At 29.8% G+C, this 24,082-nt stretch overlaps 1 protein-coding gene across 1 annotated transcript; it reads right to left on the bottom strand.

Annotated features, from left to right (window-relative positions):
• Positions 1-19,668: 19,668 nt before the first annotated feature.
• LOC124418513 lies at positions 19,669-20,245 on the bottom strand. Its single transcript, XM_046945112.1, has one exon. The coding sequence runs from the start codon at positions 20,243-20,245 to the stop codon at positions 19,862-19,864; it is 384 nt and encodes a 127-aa protein (XP_046801068.1). The 3' UTR covers positions 19,669-19,861.
• Positions 20,246-24,082: the final 3,837 nt, after the last annotated feature.

Below are 24,082 nucleotides of genomic sequence, written 5' to 3'. Positions count from 1 at the left end.
TTTTAATTGTTTTATACCAATCGTGTGAACATAAAATATATAAATCATACTACTTTTATTCTCTTTTTTTGTTATACGGATGGAGTTTCAGTTTACTTTTTCATTAGACTTGTCGTACGTAAAGTGTGATCGTATGAAGGGACCTTTAACTGTAACACAGTTAAGTAACTTAAAAGTCAAACAAACTAAAAAGAATGGAGAATAAACCCTGCGACATGTACCCTTAGCTAAAAGTGATCTATGTCAAATTTTAACTAAAAAAGTAGGACACATTTTGACACAAAAATATTCTTTGTAAAGAGGCCTTTCAGAAAGCATAATATTGTTATATGTATGGATATATGCATATTATTTTCTATTTAGTACAAAAACCAAAATTAAGCCTTATAATTTAATAAAACTGGACCAAGGATGCCAACAATTTCGAATGCTTATAACTCGAAAACTATAAAAGATAATAGCACATGCAATCATGTATTTAAGATCTTTCTAAATGAATTCCAAAATATAAAAATAAATAAATAATAAAATTTAAATCGGATGGAAAACAAAAAAAAATGGTACGTGGGTAAACATTTTACATGTCGATGGTGCTCTACTTTGAACCTATAGCGACGCCCCTGGAGTATTTTTTAGGTCCATTTTTAAAATTTTAGGTGGAAGTACATGACACGCGTTCTACACGTCAACGCGCTGTAGGCTTATGTCATAAAAGGTTTTCATTTAACGAGTTACACACTTTAGTGCCGCGGTGGCCAGAAAGAGAATATTTAAAATAAAAAAAGAACATAAATGAAAATATTTGTTTTATTCATATTATTAGTATTATAAATGAATAACGGTAGGAATGTATGTATTGATGCACATTTTGATGTAAAAATGTGTTGATGTATGTATATATGTAGGTATTGATATATGTACAGTGTCTCTCATAAGTATTCGAATTTAGGTATAATATGAAAAGGTATAATATGCAAAATTAATAAATTAATTTGTTAATTTGTTATATATTGTTTTAGATATCAGCTGTTATACATTTTAAGTTTTTAATATATTGTGGATGTTTATAACTCCAAAGTATGCCTCGAAGAAACGCCATTCAATATAGTGGAATTATTCTTTTTATAACCAATGGCCTCTTGGCTGAATGTCACCATATCATTATGGTCTAACTCAAAAATATTGATATCTGTTTAAATATTATCTACTATGATCAAAATAAGCCCAAAATTTTTTACATACAGTGTTGTTGTAATGGGCTACATAATCGTGAATGTTATGAGTAGTAAAAACTAAAATCTACCGTATAGGATGACGTTTTGTTAAGGCATGTTTTGGAGTTGTACACCGCTACGATGTCTTGAAGATTTAAAATATATTAATGCTAATATCTACAATTATATATACTAGCCAACTTAGTCGGAAAATATCGATCCTAGTGGTACGAAAAGGGACTTAAGATCCAGATAATTCAATTAGAAACAGAAGAACGATACCAAAAATATATCATGGAATGTTTAAAAACAAATTCTTATAACAAAGATTATTATTTTTAAATACCTGAAGGAATCTATTAAATCCCAATATTAAATTTTGGTTTTATCTCTGGAAAAAGAGAAAAAATGGCAAATATGGTCAAAAATCGTAATTTTAATGATATTATATGAAAAGATGGTACAAATGCTCCAATATTGTGGACCAAATGCTCCAAACATATATCCATTCGGTTGATAGTTACCCCTTAAAACAATTTTTAGCAAAAAAACATTCGATTCTAATTTTTATGTTTCGTATAATATAGTCAAATATGAAATACAGAAAAAATTCGTATACTTTTGTGAGGTAATTTTATGGACTTTTTTTTTAAATGAAGCTTAATTAATTTAAGTAAATGTAAATTTTTAAGTTTTAAAAAGCATGATATCAAAGCTAAGGACTGTCTAGTGAATTTAACAAATTAATTTATTAATTTTGCATACAAAATATGTTATTAAATTTCGTTTCTTTTCATATTATACCTAAATTCGGATACTTATGAGAGACACTGTATATAGTTTGTGTGCAACGCAACTTCAACGTTACGGCCAAACTAACGACTTACACAGGTTTTCGTAAGCCAAATACGAATCAGGTGATTCATCACGGAACGGAACGTAGAGACTAACTAAGCCTTAAGTGAGAATAACACATTGCCCTCAAGGGCATGTTTGGCCGCCAATGCTTTAGTGTGTAAGACGTGGTTCATACTAGGAAACTTTGATTGATAAACTTTTGATTTTGTGTGTGGGCGAAAAAAATGGTTGATAATTCTTTCTCTTTCTCTCACACACAAAATTCAATAGTTTCCCAAAAAAAGTTTCCTAGTGTGAACCAGGTCTAACGTGTCTGCCGCGATAAGTTCAACAACTTTCAACTTTTGAAGCGTCGGCAGCTGATCAGTGTTGTATTTTGTTTTGTGTAGAATAAACAATGAAAGACAAATACTGAAAATTTAAACAAAACGAAAAAATTTATTTTTTTATTGTAATAGTAAAAAATAGAAAACAAACATGATTTAGGATTTTCATGATTGTTTTTGATATTCCTCTTTCCACTCATTCGCACTATTGATATTATAAAAATAATTATGTGGTTTTTAAATGAATATATTAAAATTTGCATAAGAAATTAATATTGTAATTCATTATTATTTTTTTTTTTATCAAATTAGGTTGAGTTATGTTCATAAATAAAGATTTTGTCATATATTACATATTTGTTAAATTTCTATAACTATGATTTATATCAAAATTTTAATAGGGTCGCAGATAGCTACAACAATTTAGTCCATATTTATCCCTTAATATCTTTTTTTAGTTAGATATGGAAATTCTCGACCCTTTACAAAAAATTTCAAGCCAATATCTCAATTACATTAAAAAATATGTTCATTTAAACCTGTATCCTTTAATTTCATATTTTAGTATTAAATATGACAGAACATGTTTAAATCTTATATTTATCTATTTTCTATTTGTTTGCTTATCCTTATAATTGAAAGGTCCTATTATGCTTAAATTTTCAGAAATTTATAACTATTTTTTACCTAAATTTTTTCGACAGATCATTTCGTTCTGTTTCGTTTATGATCATGTAGGTAAAAATATACAGGTAATGATAATTTCGATTCATTCACTAATAAGAAATATCAATGACTGAATTACAGGTTATAGTAATATAGTCCTAAATGTTAATAGGTAGACAGTTCGTAATTTTTTACTTTGGAATACCTGTATCGGAAATGACAAGAATTGGTATATAAGTAAACTTCTCAGATTTTAAGTACCATATTTAATAAATCTACAATGAAGATTACATTAAAGTACGAAGAGTTGTGTTCCGTTTTATGGAGTGTATCTTCAAAAGAGCCAGAAAGAATTGAAGACATTTCAAATTATATAAAAACTACATATAGTAGAAAAGTAGACAAAACAGGCATATCAAAAATTGAAAACTTTTTAAAACTTTTTGATGTAAAAAGTAAGTCTGTGGATGGAAATCAAAAGAAATTTCGATTAAAATTTTGTAGTTGGATGAAAACTACTACGGAAATCTCAACTTACAACACATCAGCAGGAGCGCCTTGCAAGTCATACGAAGACTTATGTTCAAGGTCAAAAAAAAGAGGGTCACACAAAAACTTTTTTCAATCTCAAATGAGGAAATTGCTGATACATTTAACGAAATGCTGAAAAAGGAAAACCAACCTATGGATGCCGTACATATTGCAACTATTCTTCCTAATGCATCACCAAAACGACTTAAGCGAATTGTGGAAAGTATACCAACTCCAACATCACAATCAAATTTTACTGAAGAGGAAGCAATAGCGCTTATGTTGGAACTGGGTCTCAGTCGAAATAAGTACCAAATATTAAGGAAAGCTCTGCATGAAAAAGGACACAATATATTACCATCATACAAGGCGATCCAGAAAAAAACAAACTATCCTACCATCACCTATTGCTGTTAATGATGTGGAAGCTTGTATTGATATATCATCTTTGCTCGAAAACACAGCATCAAGAATTGTGTCAGACTTTTCAGAAGACCAACTAAGGAAAATTCCATAACTGTGATGTTGTCTTAAGTGCACTTCCAGAATACAAACAAGCTTGTGGAAGTCGGACATTAGCAGACTACAAAAGTGTATTTATGTCATCATTAGTGCCATTACGAATTCGTTCATATTCCCTTAATCCATCATCGTCAAGCATCGGAAATTCATTTGAAGATATATGGATCAATACAACTCCGGGTTCAAAAAATTTTTGTAGACCCATTGGATTTGAATATATAAAGGAGTCAAAGAAAACAACAAAAGATTTAGTGGAATATTTAAAAGATGAAATAAATGCACTGGAGCCCATTTGCATAAAAATAAAGGAATTCTCTATTAACGTATCATATCAGCTAAGCTTAACAATGATTGATGGAAAGGTCAGCAATGCCATAACAGAAACTTCTTCCTTCTGGAGATGCTCAATATGTAATGAGAAAAAGTCGCAATTCTCAAATATAAACAAAAGCAGAAGTATTAATGAAGAAGTCCTGTCTTTCGGAATTTCACCACTTCATGCCAGAATACGATTTTTGGATTACTTTTTACACATAGCATACGACCTCAAATATAGAAGTGTGCCAGAGAATCTTACTAAATCAACAAAAAATAATGAAGAATTGAAAGAACTGAGAGCTGCGGAAAAAAGCAGAATCCAAGAAGAATTTAAAGTTCAGATGGGATTAAACATCGACAAACCACTTCCAAGTTGCGGTAGTACAAATGACGGTAATACGGCGAGAAGGTTTTTTCGTGATTTTGAAATTACTTCAAAAATAACTGGAATCGACAAGGAGTTGCTTCGAAGAGTTAACACTATTTTAATGGCACTGAATAGTAAACATAAAATTAATGGAAATCGATTTGGGGAATATACATCTGAAATTTCTAAATTACTTGTATCTCTGTATCCATGGAGGGAACTAACACCAACAGTACACAAAGTATTGTGTCATGGTCAAATAATAATTGAATCGAATATTCTTCCACTTGGAGAGTTAACAGAAGAAGCCCAGGAAGCGAGGAATCGAGATTTTAAGCATGTTCAACTTTTCAGCTCAAGAAAATGCTCCAGGCAATCACAGAATGAAGAAATTTTTAATAGTTTACTTCTATCTTCTGATCCTGTTCTTTCAACTATGCGAAAAAAATGGATTTGTTATGAAACTCTATCATCTCAAAACGAGGAAGATTTAAAGGACTTATATTACCTTCTGGATATGTATACCGATATGACAGATTATTTTATAGAAAATAAGTAGTGTTAGGAATTAACTATATAAGTAGGTTGTAAGAATTAATTGTATTATGTTTAAGATAAACAGTTTAAATTAAAAAAGCTATTATACTAACTGATGATATTGTATTAAATTGTGTTTTATATTTCGGTGGGCGGGAAAGGTGGTTTGTGTGGGGTGATTTAGGTGTTGTTGTGCGTGGCTCATAATAAAATTATATTTTTTATTGTATATACAATGTTATAGTCTTTAATAAAATAATTAACTAAATAATTTTTAAAAATTGTCCAAATATTTTATTCAACACCAAATGTATGTTCTGTCATACTTAATACTAAAATATGAAAAAGATGAAATTAAAGGACACAGGTTTAAATGAACATATTTTTGAATGTAATTGAGATATTGGCTTGAAATTTTTTGTAAAGGGTCGAGAATTTCCATATCTAACTAAAAAAAGATATTAAGGGATAAATATGGACTAAATTGTTGTAGCTATCTGCGACCCTATTAAAATTTTGATATAAATCATAGTTTTAGAAAATTAACAAATATGTAATATATGACAAAATCTTTATTTATGAACAAAACTCAATGAAATCTTCAACGCTTGTTAAATTTGTCATTTCAAATAAGAAAAGGTCAAAGGGCATCCCGCAATTCCCAAAAATAGGAATGAAAATCCCAAAAATGGGATTTTTACATTTTTGCCCATAGGGTCCACATTTCTTTCAGGGCTGGGAAAATACTTTTGGAGTAAATAGAAAACATATTGAGGTTTCCAAAACTGCTTTCAGTTTTCTGATCCCAGCTTTGGGATTTTAGAACATGTCGCCCAAAGTTGAAGTTTTGATAAAAAATAGGTCATATTCGGAAGGACGCAATGGCAACATTTTCAAAAAATAGGACAAGTTTTTTACGCCAAAGCGTTCTGCGTAAAGATACCTTTTAGAAAACTATAAAATTGTTATATGTTCTTAAAGAAAATTTTATTTTATTAATAAAAGAGTTAAGACACATTTTGGACAAAAAAACGCAAAAATCTAAAATTTTTTGAATTTTTAAATAAAAAAACGTATATTTTTGGATCTGTAAACAAGAAAAAATTGAGTCCATTTGGTCCAAAATTACGCCCGGTATTCAAAAAAAAGCGGACCAAGGTATGGTAAATTTTGTATCACTAAATTTTTAAATGCCTATAACTCGGATATTATAAGAGATAAGTAGTATGTCCAAGCATGTTTTTTCAAGATCTTGTCGAGCGCGTTCAGAAAATATAAAAATTGTATATTTTGGGTGAAAAACAAAAAAAATGGCACGAGTTTAAAAATTTTACATGTCGTAGGTACCCTACTTTGAGCCGCCACAGCTCCGTCCCTGGGCATCTGCGGGGTTCATCTTCAACGCTTAGTCTCGAATACTCCTTGGCTACGCTCACGCCAAATTTTATCCCGATCAGCCGTTTAGAAATGCCATATTTATTTCCAAAAAATTTCCATTCTGCCCCACTGTGCGTTGTTATTGCCAATGCAATTTCAACCAAAGTTCTCGATAATTTGATTATCTGGCAAAATGCAATGTTTCCGTTCTTCTCAGTCGTCTATGACACTCAAATGACAGCAACTCCCTGGCAAGGGGATTCGGGTGATCCATTAGTTTCGACAAGTAGGTTAAACAAGAGAATTTGATCTCCTCGCGTATTATGGGGACATTGAGATCCCTATGAATATTACTATTGCGAATGTACCACGGAGCACCTGTTATGGACCTTAACAGTGCTGACTGCTTTCTTTGTAATTATTCAACTGTTCCCCACAGTTGAATGCCGTATAGCCATATCGGTTTTATAACTGTTTTGTACAAAAGCACTTTGTATTCCAAGTCTAGAGCTGACCGTGGTCCAATTAGCCAGTACATTTGAGCTGACTTTAAATTTATATGTGTAACCTTGGCTTTAATGTGGTGAGTCCATGTTAAGCGGCGATCAAGGTGGATACCAAGATATCTCACATTGCTTTTTTTAGGAACTTTTATATTATTTATTTGTACGGGATGACAATTTTCTCATCTTAAAGTAAATGCAACGTGAGTACATTTTGTTGCATTGACCTTTATTTTCCATTTATCCAGCCACTTTTCCAATTCGCCGATGTGAAGCTGGAGTTGTTCAGAAGCTATTAATGGGTTATCATGTATGCTTACAAAAGTGGTATCATCCGCAAATGTAGATGTGTGAGCCAGTGCGCTCGAAGAGATCACTTCTTTAGATCTGATTTGAAAAGATCTTTCATATATAATTTTTAAGCAGTTTGTGAACATTCGCAGGTAGTAATGTGATAATTTTGTATATTAGTCCATCGTGCCAGACTATATCAAAAGCTTGAGAAATATCTATGAATAATGCTGAGCAATATTGCTTGCTCTCGAAGGCCTTCCGAATAAAAGTAGTTATTCGATGTACGTGTTCGATAGTGCTGTGCTTTCTTCTGAAACCAAACTGATGGTCAGGAATAATGCAATTATCGTTAAGGTGTAGTATAAGGCTTTCAAGCAATAACTTTTCAAAAAATTTTAAGAGTTAAATATGAACAAAATAATTCTCAGTGCTGAATTGGGCAGGTTACTTATCATCGTGGTAGTAATTTTATCTATACCAGGTGATTTTCCTGCCTTTAGACCTTTGATTGTCGTCTTCACGGTAGAGAACCTGAATTTTATTGGGCGTGGAACCACATTATTTATAATGTTAGCACTAATGCAATAGGGCATTGCATATGTTTAACAGCTTTCCAGAGACTATATTCTGTTTTCTTAGTAGGGTCTAAGTTTTTGAGATAATTTCTCAGATTAGATTCCTTATTATTTTTTAAGGCGTTGTGAAGTCTTCTTTGGCACTGATTAAGTTTAACCTTTATGTTTGGAGATCGCGATTGTTGCCATTGACGCCTGAGTGTTCTCTTTTCTTTAATTAGAGACTCAATGTTCCTAGGACATTTTGAATTTTTTTAGTATACCAAGGTGACTGAGGGTGTAGAAACTATGACAGCATCTTGTAAGATATCCGTAAATATATCGACAGCGGATTGTATTTCAAGTGTGAGCTGACATACATTTTATACTTTAACCAGTTCGTCATCTTGTTAGGGAAACAAGAACAATAGTTTTCCAATTTATTTGGGGTTTCTAATAACGTTAAAACTGTAGGCGAGTGGTCTGACGAGAGGTCCAGTGAAGGGATCACTGAAATAAATTCTCGTTTTATGTTTTTGATTACAGCAAAGTCAATTAGATCGGGAATCTTATTGAGGTCTGTAGGCCAATAGGTAGGTTGGCCACTAGATATGGCATCTAGTCTGTTATGCGATATTGCTTCTAGCAATTGTCTGCCTTTGGGAGTAATGAGGCGAGAGCCCCAAAATGTATGTTTTGCATTATAATCATCAGCTGCTATGAATCTTGGTCCAAGAGTTTTAAAGTAATCGAGAAACTGCTCTCGATTAATATTATACCTAGGAGGACAATATATTGAAGATATTGTATCTCTGCTATCAGATATATTTATAGAGGTGGCCTGGATATGGTCCTTTTTGTATTCTGGCATTGGGAAATGTCTAATATTTTTTCTCACTAATATGGCTGTTCCACTACAGGCTCTGCCACTTTAATGTTTTGTATCGTAAGTGTAGTATCCGTTAATTCTGAAACTATTCTTTAGGGTAAAGTATTGAAGTTGAACAATTCCTGAAGTAGCAGGAATTGTTAAACTTCATTCTTGTTTTGGCTAAGGCCGTTAGCATTACAAAAACAAACTCTTAGGTAATTCATTTCTTATTTAGCGGGATCTGCATGAGCATACTTTGATTCTGCATTAATTGTTGAAACATATTTTGCATATTTGCCATGAAACTGTTCATGGTTTGAATTAAATTCTCATTAGAGCTTTGATAATTTGTTTCGGGTGTGGGTACACCCTCTTTTAATACGTGTGCATATGAAAATAACGTGGTATTATTTTGGAACACTAGAAGTTTGTTTTGCATTACTTTGGGTAACGGAACCCTCTTTTGTCGTACGGGCATACAATTAATTCTGATTGCTTTTATTTGTGATACTTCTATATTGAGCTCTAGAAGTATTAGGAAGACTTGGGAAGTTAGAAGCTTTATATTGTGCATATAAAGGTCTTCTGGCCTTATTTAAATGAGAGAAGATCTCTTATTTTTTTGTTGTTTTTACACTTAAATAATTGTTATGATTTTCCGGATCATAATTATTGTTGTTGTTGTTGTATGGAGAGCTCATAACATTGCTACTGAGCCTCTTTTCAATTATTGGAGAGTTAGAGAAACTCATGCACGATAACACAAACACTACACTTTATTTAAGGTTTTGTTGTTATTATTTTTGTTTTTTATACTTTTTGTTTAGCTACAATTTGTTATTGTTAATAATTGCATTAACGAAAACGACAATTTATTTGATTTTAATGTATTTTTAATATTAAAAAATATATAAGTATGTATCTTCTTTAGATTTTAATTAAGAATTTATGTTAACAATGTTATTTTCTCGTGAGAGCGATTTAAAACACGTCTATCCACTATGAGATCAAACATTAAAAATAAGTCGTGCAAAAAATTAGGTCAATAGGAATCGTAATGTATACAGAATTAGCGTTATAAAAAGATAAAAACACAAAAATTGGTTGAAAAATGTAAAAGTTATTAAAAATTCCCCAGGCCATTACAATTACTTAAAATAAAATACATATGTAGTTACTTGAATATGAGTTTTTATCATTATTGAATAACGTAAATCTGTTCTCAGCTATGGTCGAAAAATTTTGATATTTTTAACGGTCGTTTCAAAATTCAAATTTTAGTTTTTTTGATACTTTGTTAAATAAATTTGAATATTTTTGGGAGAATTCATAGGGATTTATGGACAACAGATTAGGGAATAAAACAGATTAGGGAGTAAAACGGATTTCGAGAAAACCCCATTTTTATGTAATATTTTGCAAAATTAGCCTTTTTATTATATTGTTGTGTATTTTAAATGGAACCTTTCTTAAATTTATTAGTCCACATATTTCTAAATAAAAATCAAGAGTTTCATGCAATTTGGACGCCATTAACTTTAAAGGTCAAAAGTCAAATTTTGTAATATTTGCAATTTTTGATGGAAACTAGTCGAAATTGTTTCTATTTTTAGGTAGATTATCATAAAACTTAAGAAATTTATTTATTACCAACCGATATTTACAAGAAAAGTGAAAAGCAATAAATTAATATTAAACGGCCTTGGGGTAAAAATGACCTCGATGTTTTAAAAACATGCCAATTTGGACATATTTCAATAAAACCCGTTTGCAATCCCATTAATTCAGCAAATTGATAAAAAAAACAATTGGGTATTACAAAAAATATAATATATATAAATAAAAATAATGAAATCTAAAAATGTATTTAAATATTATTTGCATTAAATATTTTAAAATAAAAACAAGTAAGAGTGCTATATTTGGCTGTGCCGAATCTTATATACCCTTCACCATAGTGTATTTTAAACATATTAGCTTTATAAATTTTAAATTTTTCCCGTCTACATTATTACTAAACCAAAAGAAAAACAAAATGAACAACTACAACGCTAAACGAAATAAAAAAACAAAATTCACAAGGCATCTAAAACAACAGACATCTATACACACATAACGAAAAACACAGAAAAACAAAAACAAAATAACTCAATAAAACCAATCTACATCAAAATATACGAACAGAATTTACAAAAACAAAACAAAAAGAAAATACACAACTCAATGACGCCAACAGCATCCCAACATAAAAAATAAACAGCGGAATTAAACCAAATTCATCTACACACGCACATGTACATCTTTATTCAATTCACAGTGTTGTTGTTGCTTTTTTTAACAAAGCATGACAAAATGTGGCTTTTTTGATGAAATTTTCAGAGGTTGTCTCGGATTTTTGCTCATATCTCCGTTATTTATAGACCCATTTTGCTGATTTTAAATAGCGATCTTCTCGAATGCATGTCTAACTGATTTATTGAAGATTCTCGCCGATATCTAAAAACTGATTTCAACAAACACACAGACAGACGGACATAGCTTAATCGATTCCGCTATCTATAAGGACTCGGAATATATATACTTTATAGGGTCGGAAAATTATATTGCAGAAATTACAAACGGAATGACAAACTCATATAAAACTCTTTATTTTTATGTGTATTTTAAAATACACAACAATATAACAAAAAGGCTAATTTTGCAAAATATTACATAAAAATGGGTTTTTCTCGAAATCCGCTGAATTCAAATTGCAGGTACAGGCAAACTATAAGAGGTATTGACCTAAACTATGTATTGACCTAAATTTACTGTTTTATTCCCTAATCTGTTGTCCATAAATCCCGATGAGTTCTCCCTAAAATATTGGATGTTTAACAAAGTATCAAAAAAACTAAAATTTGAATTTTGAAACGACCGTTAAAAATATCAAAATTTTTCGACCATAGCTGAGAACAGATTTACGTTATTCTATAATGATAAAAACTCATATTCAAGTAAATACATATGTATTTTAAGTAATACAATTGTTTTATTAGAATATTTTAAAAAATATGTTTATTTTTTTTATCACATTTCGAATTCAAGTGCTATGAGACACTCTAATGTCTTGGGAATTTATAATAACTTTTACATTTTTCAACCAATTTTTGTGTTTCTTTATCTTTTTGTAACGCTAATTCTGCGTACATTACGATTCTTTGACAATAAAATACAAAACAAATTATTTAATGACAAAACTTTTGTGAAAACTGAAAAAATGCATATTTTTCCCCTTGTAAATGCATCTTCAAACTTCAGAGCCGTTGCGGCACCAGTTAATTTTATTTTTATAACCCGTAGAACAATTTTAGGGATTTTCGTTTTTTTTTTTTTGCCAAAGTTTAATTTAATTTCAAATTGGCCATAATCGGTTACAAATTTCTACTTAAAACAAATTCATACATAAAAAAATATAATCATATAAGAAATAATTAAAAATAAAAAATAACTTATTAAAAAAAAATAAATTATAAAATAATTTTGAAAAAAATATTAAAAATTGTACCGCCAAATTCTTAATCCTAACTCAAAACGCCAAAAGATTAATACTCAACACATTTGGGAATTGCGGGATATACTTTGACTTTTTAAATTTTTTATTTGAAATTATACTTTTTATACCCTTCACCTTCGTGAGAAGGGTATATATAAGTTTGTCATTCCGTTTGTAATTTCTATAATATAATTTTCCGACCCTATAAAGTATATATATTCTAGATCCTTATAGATAGCGAAGTAGATTAAGCCATGACCGTCTGTATGTCTGTCTGAAAATTTCATCAAAAAATTGTTATAAAAGCAACAACAACACTGAATATAGAAAAAGATTTACACGTGTGTGTAGATGTATTTGGTTTTATTCAGCTGTGTATTTTTTTGTATGTTTGGAATCCAAACATACAAAAAATACACAGCAAAAAAATATGATTTGCATTTTTTGTTAAAATAAAATAATTTTCCCTTTTGTTTTGCAAATATATTTTTTTAATGTTTTTATTAACTAGACTGTAAGATCAATTATGTTTAAAATACACTATGGTGAAGGGTATATAAGATTCGGCACAGCCGAATATAGCACTCTTACTTGTTTTAATTGAATTTTGTATATAAATTAAGATTTTATTAGAATTACATATTTGTTGAGTTTCTAAAATTAAACTTTTTATCAAAATTTTAATACGTTTGTAAATATCAGAAACTATTTTGTCAAAATTAATGCATTTTGTTAAGTTAGTTAGATTCCATTTTATCATATAAAAAAGCTTGTCGATATCTCAATCAGATTCTAAAATATCTCATTTTAAAACTACGTCCTTCAAAGATATTGCAATTTTCTACATTTTAGAAGCAATGATCTTTACAATGTTATTCAATTTATATTAAACTTAAAAACGGTTCAAGAATGGAATTATTAAACTATTAACAATGCATTTAGAGTTAGTTGGTGTCACATATAATTTTGTAAATTTATTACAAAATGATATGTGATATCCAATAGGGTCAATATTTACCTTATATCTTATTTTTATGCCCTCCCACAATCATGATGATAGATAACTTTGTCATTCCGTGTCTAAAATATTCATTTTAGACCCAACATAGATAATATGTTACCCCAAAATTGTTTAAATCTAAACCAAAAACAAAACTTCATCAATTACTGATTTGTACGCTTTTATAAGCTATCCACAAAAATAGTTAATAAGAAATAAATTCTGTTATGTAAGTAATGTGTATCAATAATGCATTTAGATGTTAGAAACTTCCAGAGAAATACCAAAATTAATTAAAGATTGTTAAAAGTTGAAGATTTCACATAATATTATATAAGTTGGGAACTTATCATAATCTCTGCAATGCAATTATCAATCTCACTAGTAAGATGTTCATATGCATATATAAGTTATCATATGATTATATAAGTTATCATAAAATTTTACAATAATTAAATAAAATTCACTCTAACAATAAATATAAGACATTTTGTAATAACAAAATTAAAATACATTTAAAGCAAAACAAATCTGCAGCTCCTATTCAGTATGGTTTGTACCATCTTGTTGTTGGTCGCATTGTGATGAGACTGCCTTAAATAAAACATGAAGTTTTTCAATGTTGAACGTTTTTTCACCACCATCATTCAATGTAATTTTGACTTCTGGGACATCTCTATTGTAAAGTTTGAATTTTTTAATTTTTTTAGTTTTCAGCATCTTGTGGCACATGCAATTCAGCTTAAGGGCCAAATAGACTACACAAACTGTTTGTCAAACATACTTTTTTCATTTGAATACACATTAAACAAACAAAGTTTGTACAAATAAAATTTTTTCATTATTTTTTTGATTGTGATGACTTCAGACGACGAATGTGCTGCGGCAATTTTGCTTGCTGCTCTTGTGAAACGTAAAAAACAACAAAAAAGAAGAAAAAGAATTTGGAGCAAAGAGTGGTATAAACAACGACCACTATTAGGGCAAACAAAACTCCTAAAAGAATTGGAATTTACCGCTGAGAATGATTTTAAAAATTATGTTAGAATGAGCAAGTCAACATTTGACAACTTATTGGAGAAAATTATACATCGCATTACAAAAAAGGATACGTTAATGCGAGATGCAATACCACCACATCATCGACTTGCATTAACACTACGATTTTTGGCTAGCGGCAATAATTTCCAGGATTTAAAATTCTTAACAGCAATTGCACCTCAAACGATTTCAGAAATTGTAATCGAAACGTGTGAAGCTATAATAAGCGAATTAAAAGATTATATAAAGGTAAAGGCTTAAATTGTTATAGCCATCCTTCCGTTGGTAGCACATAAAAATATTGGTCGTAGACCTGTAATGCTACTTATAATATATGATTACAAACCTTGTAAATTTTATGAAGGTCGATTTCAAATATTTTATTTGCCATTACAAGTTTACGACACATTTTATGATAGTGGGTAAACATATACTTTTACATTATGACATCCCACACAAAATGTGATAAAGAATCAGAAGTTCTCGTTTACAAACATAAATAATTTATTTTATTTTTAAAAAGTACAATAACTACTTCGAAAAACGAATATGACATCAATTACGCGTGTACATTAAATTTCATTCATCACTTTCTTCGAAACTTGAGAAGTAGTTTTGAATGCTGCTTTCTTCATAGCAATTTGGTTTTGAATTTGGACCTTATAGGCCAACCAGGGGCCCGGCGGGGGGTCCTCAAATTAGGACACCTCGGCTATGTTAAATTTTTAAAACGATCCTATTTCTTCATTTGAGTTCCGATTTAAAAAAAATTTCGTATATAGAATCTCCTCATCGAGCACTATAAAAAATGTCATCATAGCAAATTATCTCTTATAGTTTAGGAGATATTCGCATTTGAAAATTAAAATTTTAAAATTTTTACCGTTCTTACTTTAGTTTTTTGATAATAGCGGGTCCAAATATTCCCGGTTTTCGCCATTTCTTTTTTTATTCGCTTAACAACAAGTTTATATATCAAGCAGTGAAAGAATTATGTAAAAATCATGACTGAATCCAAAGTTATAGGCATTTTAATTTAAAAAATTAAAAAAAGGCGATTTTTTTGCCATTTTTTTGGGAAAAAAGTATCTTTTTCTTTTTAAGTTATCTAAAAAGTTTCTAAGAAGATGTATATAGAATTTATACTTTTTGAAAAGCTGACTTTACATAAAATACGATAAATGAAACAAAACCTAAAAATTTTTGATACCGAGGGGACCAGGTCTATCCAAAAAACCCTATTTTTTATAGAAAATTCAATTTTGAGCAAAAATTCTCAAATCGCATAGTCGATATCAAATTATAGTGACCTGTTTTATATGACCCAATATGTTCTTAATCATTTTGTAACGGGTTTCGATAACCCGCCCCCTGGTATGGATATAATAGGCAAAAAACCAAAAAATCCCATTTTTGGGATTTTTTTAAAACTTTTTTGGGAATTCCGGGATTTCTAATAAGAAAATTCGAACTTTTTATTTAATTTTAGATTTTGAGTAAAAAAATCTACCTAACTGTAAAATTTCATCAAAAAATATTCATAAATAAAATTTTTATTGCAATTTGAAAAATTTGTATCTTCGCAAAAACTGAATAAAAAACATTTTTTAATTTTTTTAAAAAAAGTATTCCGCGAATTTTTTAATTTTCAAAAATTATATACAGTTTTGAAAAATAGACAAAATTACCTTTCCATTGATATATAACATGCCTACCTAATGTTTTTTAAGTGACAAATTAATTAGGGAAAACTCAACATCTTTTAGAAAATTTACCTAGCACTATTATTTTCATCCATAACGTTAACTCTTAAATTTGTTACATATATTAAAAAATTTTCAGGTATTATTTTTTAAACTGTAATGATTTTTACCCCTATAGGTCACTTTAATAGGTAGCTTATTAAAGTGACCTATTGAGGAAAAATTCATTACATAAGGATACGTTAGACATATTAGGTAGAATATCATAACCCTTTAAAAAATAATTTAATTTAATTACCTGTAATTAATATATAAGACAGGTTTATATCTGTTTGTAATTATTTGTAATTTTCTAACCATGGCGATCGTACTAAAAAAAATGATTTGTGCTCCATTTTATTTGAACACTCTTCAGCTCCTTTTCAAGATAAAGTGAACTTCTTATTGAAATATATTGAAACTGCACATAAAAAATAAAGTGGATAAAACTGATATATGTAAAATTGAAAAATTTTATAAAATCAGTTGATATAAAACTGAAGAGTGTTCGGTATTCCATTGCTAAATTTCGATCGAAATTTTCTGATTGGCTGGATGAATGTGTAGAAGTTGCTATTTGCGTATCAACTGTTGGTGCTCCCTGTAAGCAGTATGAGGATTTGAGCTCAAAATCTAAGAGGAAAAGGTTATCAACTTCACTAGAAACCTTATCTAACGAAGAAGTTTCGGACACATTTTAAAGCAATGTTAAGAAAAGAAAAACAGCCTTTGGATGCCATAAAAATTGCAAATATTCTTCCAACCGCATCACCAAGACGACTGAAAAGAATTGTAAAGAGTATACCCACACCATCATCTGATACAACGTTCACTGAGGAAGAAGCTATTGCGCTTATGTTGCAGCTGGGATTAAGTCGTGATAACTACATAACGTTAAGAAAGGCGCTATCTGAAAAAGGAGTGGATGTTTTACCATCATATGACAAAATAAATGAAAAGAAGAAAAGCATTATACCACCTCCTATTGAAATAACTGATCGGAAGGCTGTTATTGGACTCGGCGCTCTACTCGAAAATACTGCTTTAAGGATTGCTTCTGACTTTTCTTCAGACCAACTAAAAAAAATAAATTCTTGTGATCTTCAACTCATTTGTAAGTGGGGATGTGATGGATTATCAGCACTCTCGGAATATAAACAAATCAACACAAGTGAATCATCTTCCGAGTTATAAAAGTAATTTATGGCATCGCTAGTTCCATTAAGAATTCGAAAGTATGCTGACAGCGATTCTCCATCAACCAGTTTCGATGATATTTGGAAGAATTCGACTCCAGGATCCAAAGCTTTTTGTAGGCCAATAAGCTTTGAGTATATAAAGAAATCCAAAACAACAACGCAAGATTTGATAAATCGTATTGAAGCAGAAATTAAAACTTGGAACCTATAACAATCGAAATAGAAAATTATTCGTTTAACATGTCCTATGATTAAAACTTACAATGATTGATGGGAAAGTTGGAAATGCCATTACAGGAACATCATCTACTTGGTACTGCTACATATGTGGTGATAAAAAATCAGAATTTTCGAATATTTCCAAGCAAAGATCAATAAATGAGGAAACATTACAATTTGGAATATCCCCCCTACATGCTCGCATACGATTTCTGGAACATTTTCTACATTTAGCATATGATTTAAAGTACAGAAGCATACCGGAAAATGCAAACAAAAGTGCAAATAACAATAAGGAGTTAATGGAAATGAGAGCCAGTGAGAAACGAAGAATTCAAGAGGAATTTAAAAAGCGGATGGGAATTAAATATTGATAAACCACTCACAGGATATGGAAGCACAAACGATGGTAATACCGCTAGACGTTTTTTAAACATTTTGAAACTACTTCCGAAATAACCGGAATTAGTATGGATTTACTGCAAAGGTCAATATTATTCTAATGGCGATAAATAGCAAGCATAAAGTGAACGCAACAAAATTTGGAGAGTATTCTACAAAAGTTTCTAAATTACTTTTGGAATTATATCCCTGGAAAGAAATGACACCTACAGTTCACAAGATATTATGTCATGGAAAGGTCATCATAGAACATAATATTCTGCCTTTAGGAGAGCTTACAGAAGAACCCCAAGAATCGAGGAATAGAGACTTTAAGCATATTCATCAGTTTAGCTCAAGGAAGTGTTCTAGGCAGTCTCAAAATGGAGATATTTTTAATAATCTGATTCTATCTTCTGATCCTGTTTTATCTACTATAAGGAAACGTTGGATTTGCTACAAAACGTTAGCATTTGAAAGTATTCATGAATTTAAAGATTTACTTTATCTTTTAGATATGGACTACTGTGATACCGATTATTTTACAAAATTATATTAATTTATAAAAAAAAATAAATAAAGACTATTTTTATATAAAATAAATACTTGTTAATTTTTTTTAGGGATAAAGAATAAAAGATTAATCGTAAAAATTCATAAAAATTTAGGTAGTAAAACATGCCTAACAAATGTATGGATGAAAATAATAGTACTATGTAAATTCTCTAAAAGATGTTGAGTTTTCCCTAATTAATTTGTCACTTAAAAAACATTAGGTAGGCATGTTATATATCAATGGAAAGGTAATTTTGTCTATTTTTCAAAACTGTATATAATTTTTGAAAATTAAAAAATTCGCGGAATACTTTTTTTAAAAAAATTAAAAAATGTTTTTTATTCAGTTTTTGCGAAGATACAAATTTTTCAAATTGCAATAAAAATTTTATTTATGAATATTTTTTGATGAAATTTTACAGTTAGGTAGATTTTTTTACTCAAAATCCAAAATTAAATAAAAATTTCGAATTTTCTTATTAGAAATCCCGGAATTCCCAAAAAAGTTTTAAAAAATCCCAAAAATGGGATTTTTTGGTTTTTTGCCTATTATATCCATACAGGGGCGGGGTTATCGAAACCCGTTACAAAATGATTAAGAACATATTGGGTCATATAAAACAGGTCACTATAATTTGATATCGACTATGCGATTTGAGAATTTTTGCTCAAAATTGAATTTTATATAAAAAATAGGGTTTTTTTGGATGGATCTGGTCCCCTCGGTATCAAAAATTTTTAGGTTTTGTTTCATTTATCGTATTTTATGTAAAGTCAGCTTTTCAAAAAGTATAAATTCTATATACATCTTCTTAGAAACTTTTTAGATAACTTAAAAAGAAAAAGATACTTTTTTCCCCAAAAAATGGCAAAAAATCGCCTTTTTTTAATTTTTTAAATTAAAATGCCTATAACTTTGGACTCAGTCATGATTTTTACATAATTCTTTCACTGCTTGATATATAGACTTGTTGTTAAGCGAATAACCCGTTTCAGAATACTTTTACAAACTATAAATCTATCTCCTGAAAAAACTACATCAATTGTTCTAGCTTGTTGTTACTTGCACAATTTTTTAAGAAGGGAAAATGAACAAACCTACTTCGAAGGTGGTTTTGACTCTGAAATAGTAGAAACGGGAGCGATGGAATATGCTGATTGGCACAATGGCCCAAATCTTCAAAATCTAAAAGCTTCAACTTCCAAAAATGCAACAAATAATGCAAAATATATAAGAGAAACTTTTTCTACTTATTTTAATACTAATGGTGCAGTTTCATGGCAAAATAAAATTTTTAAATAACCTAAATGTTGATTATTTTTTCTTACCCCGCTTTCTATTTCATCTTCCATTGTAGTTCGTCCTGTAATGAACTCTTCCTGATCATTAAGAAACGAGAGATGATCAAAGTACCAAAGAGTTGGCACATATTCGTCGTCTGCGCCAGCACCAGATTTTAGACTTGCTCTTTGTTTCTTTAATTCACGACGATATGATGTACGCATGACGTTTATCTTTTTTACTGCCATTTCTTTAGTAGCATCAGGATATTTTTCCTTTAGTTTTTCAACTAAAACATTATAATCTCTATTTTTTATTATTCTATTGCTATAGTCTTTGGTTTCACTTTCCATAATGATGGTAAAGACTTGTAAACATCAATAAATTCTATTAAAAATTCTTTTTCTTCCATTTTTTATCACAAAATTAAATGTTTATATTATAAAATTTTTTTATTCATTAAACAATTTGACTATAGACTACGCAAACGGCTTGACAAACATTCAAAATGTTTGTGTAAAAATCAATTTTTTTTAATTTTTGTACAAACAAATGAAATCATTTGTACAAACACGAAAACACCCTCATACACTACACAACAGGCTTGCACAAACGTAAAATATTGGTATGTTTGTCAAGCCGCTTGTGTAGTCTATTTGGCCCTTTAGCTGCAATAGGCGTTAAAATAAACACTTGTCCCACTTAGGTTATTTGTATTTATTTGGTTGCCTGTGTAATTTTGTTCGTTTTCACTTCTTTCTGAATTCACCGGCTGCTCATCAAACATGCTTTGCACAAAAATAACAATCCACACTCCGTTTTTTAATAGTTCCAATATTTCCGAGTTTAAATTTGAGTTTTCCTGAATAGCACATTGTGGATGATAATGTTGTTTACAAAGACCACACGAAATTTTTCCTCTACTGGTACAATATGTCAAAACATACTTTACATTGGGACGATATTTCAATTTCTATTGAATAATTTCATTTATTTTATTTTATTTTAATTCTTTTTTTTTCTTTTTTGTTTAATTTTTTACTTTTGTTACATTCATATACTTTTCGTTCTTTTTTTAACTTTTAATTTATTTATATTATTGTTTTTTTGTCTTTCTTATATTTAAGCGAAATAATTTTACTTTTTATTTTATAGTAAATAATTTTTATGAATTTTTCCTTTTTATACCCTACATCTTCGTGAGAAGGGTATATATAAGTTTGTTATTCCATTTGTAATTTCTATAATATAATTTTCCGACCCCATAAAGTATATATATTCTGGATCCTTATATGTAGCGGAGTTGATTAAGCTATGTCCGTCTGTCTGTGTGTTTGTTGAAATCAGTTTGTAGAGGACCCCAGATATAGGCGAGATCCGAATCTTCTATAATTCTTTTAGACATGCTTTCGAGAAATCAGCAAAATCGGTCCATAAATACCGGAGATATGAGCAAAAATCCGAGACAACCTCTAAAAATTTCATCAAAAATTGATATTTTTTCATGCTAAAGCCGGCTTTACACAATCACACAAGTAATATGATCTGTCAAAATTTTGTGTAGAAGAGTACGGATAGGATCGTCTAAACACAATATGTAATGAAACCATCACACATTGAGAGAGAATACAGATGGAAAATTTGACAGTCGTATGGCTCTCTTCATTTTTTGAAATGATTCAAAAAACAAGCAGGTCGCATTAGATCAGGGATGTATTTTTATATAAACTCATATAAAAAAGTGAAACAGCTGTTTCCATCTTACTTTTTTATTGTTTAATACCAATCGCGTAAACACAAAAAATATAAATCATACGACTTTTATTCTCTTTTTTGTTATACGGATGGAATTTCATTTTACTTTTTTATTAGACTTGTCGTACGTAAAGTGTGATCGTCTGAAGGGCCCTTAAGACAGAAATTGCAAAAAAACAAAATACATAATCATACGGTAAATTTTGTTATTGTACTCTTGTTTATAAAAATAAGGCAGAGCGAGTGCAGCATAGTAAGAGTAGCAGAGCGAAAGCAGCACTTATGTGTTGTTATTGGCTAGAAACATGAAATTATGTATGTGGATCCTAGCTTAAGTTAGAAGCCATAAAAAATTTTTGTTTGAAAATATTTGTTTATGAAAAAAATAAAAAATACGAATTCCGACGTTAAAAATGTAAGCAACAAATAAAGAAACATGGAAGCGGGCTAAAAATTATAGTGATGAAGAAGAGTTGCTTCTGGTAAAACTTGTGAAAGTTTACAAACACCTAATAGAAAATAAAAAATCGGACGCCGTAGTTTGGAAACAGAAGGAAGAGGCATGGGTTAAAATAGAGGAAAAGCTTTTAGCAGCAACTGGTTCAAACCGGCCTTGGAAGTCACTACGTGACAAGTACGAGTTTATAAAAATAAGGTCCAAGTTGGAGCTAGCTAACGAGAAAGCCGAAATTTACCGTGCAGGTGAGGTAACGTCATCTTAAACTGTTATTACTGTGTCCTCGAAAAAAGCTGCCATGCTGCCATTATATTTTACGTAGTAATTGAATTGGATAGCGCCAGCAGCAAACATCTGGAAACTTCCGTTGAAAGTGTTAACGAAAAGACTATCACCACTGAAGATGTAACTATGTTTTTATGTATTTACTTTGTACATATATATGTATATTCTTGTAAGTTTTCAGTTTGGTAAATAAGTTATTTGCGTAAATGAAAATACTAACTGGACGCCAGCAAGCATAAAGCAAGCACGATCAAAGGAGTTTGTAGTAGATGGTTAGAGAAAAAAATATATAGATATATTTATTACCTGTTTTTTTCTATATGTGTTTTGAGTTTTTTTTAGTTCGGCTCGTTCGCGAATTAATTTTTTTATTATTTTTATTCATGTATTGGTGTATTTATCTGTTTATTTATGTGTTTATTATTATTTACGTATATATTTATTTATTTATTTATTTGTAATTTATTATACCCTACAACACTTTAGTGGGGAGGGTACATTGGGTTTGTGCTTATATATGTAACACATTGAAATAGTGGTTTTACACCCATCTTAAAGTATTCCAATCGGCTCAGAATAATTTAGCTATATCCGTCGTCCATGTAAACCTTTTAATCAAACTACAGGTCGCAATTTTTTAGATAATTTGATGAAACTTGACACAAACGTTTCTTATAGTTCAAGAACGAAGCTCATAGGTTCATTATTTCACCTATCCCCCATACAACCGTATTATTTATTTATTTACTTACTTATTTATCTAATTATGTATTTATTTTATTATATATTAATTTATTTACTTATGTATTCATTAATTTATTTATAAAAAGTGAATTGTTTGTTTATTTGTTTATTTATTTATATTTTTTATTTCATTTATTTTTTAATTAATTTTTTTGATACCACCAGCAGTTGATGACATACCGGTTGTTGGCAGAGAAAAAAACTGACTGATCAACTTGGACGCCAACAAGCTTAAAACAAGCTAAATCAAAAGAGCAAGTAGTAGGTGGTAAGAGGAAAATAAGTTTAGAAGACGAAATGATTGAGTTGACAATCCTCAAACAACCATTTTATAAAGATTTTCTTAGTTTTTATTATTTTTTAATTTATTAAATTTTGCAAATTTTCTAAAAGACTGAAAATAAAGTAAGAAAATATATATGAAATTAATTTTTCTTGTAGATTAGTAATTAGCCCAAATAAAAAGATATGAACATACTCTGCAAAGTAGTTTTCAATTAAATTAGTTCCTGCCATTGAATTACAATTGGATAATCCGTTTTCTTCTAAAGGGTTGTCTTGAGGAGGTTCCAATAATTCTTGTATTGGAGGAAGTGGGTCCTTTGCAATAATAGCAATATTGTGAAGTACAGCACATGCCACAATGACAGCCAATTTAGTCTTGTTTGTCAATCGCAAACCACTAGATAATGCTGGAAAACTCCAAAACATCTCTCAATCGTATTACGAGTACGAATTTGATTTTCTAGTCTTGTACGAGGATTCTGCAAGGGAGTCATCATATATTTGCACCGTTTATATCCGGAATCACCTAAAATAACGTAGTTTTGAAATTGACCGTCTTCCATGCGAAATTTTAATCGGTTATTTTTAAATATATTGCTATCGTGTACCGATCCAGGCCACCTAGCAACCAGATCTTGAAACATTAATTTAGCATTACACACAG

Source organism: Lucilia cuprina, chromosome X (assembly GCF_022045245.1).
Source record: "Lucilia cuprina isolate Lc7/37 chromosome X, ASM2204524v1, whole genome shotgun sequence".
NCBI classification, from domain to species: Eukaryota; Metazoa; Arthropoda; class Insecta; order Diptera; family Calliphoridae; genus Lucilia; species Lucilia cuprina.
Note: the sequence above shows the minus strand (reverse complement) of the source record. Positions and strands in the feature narration are given on the sequence as shown.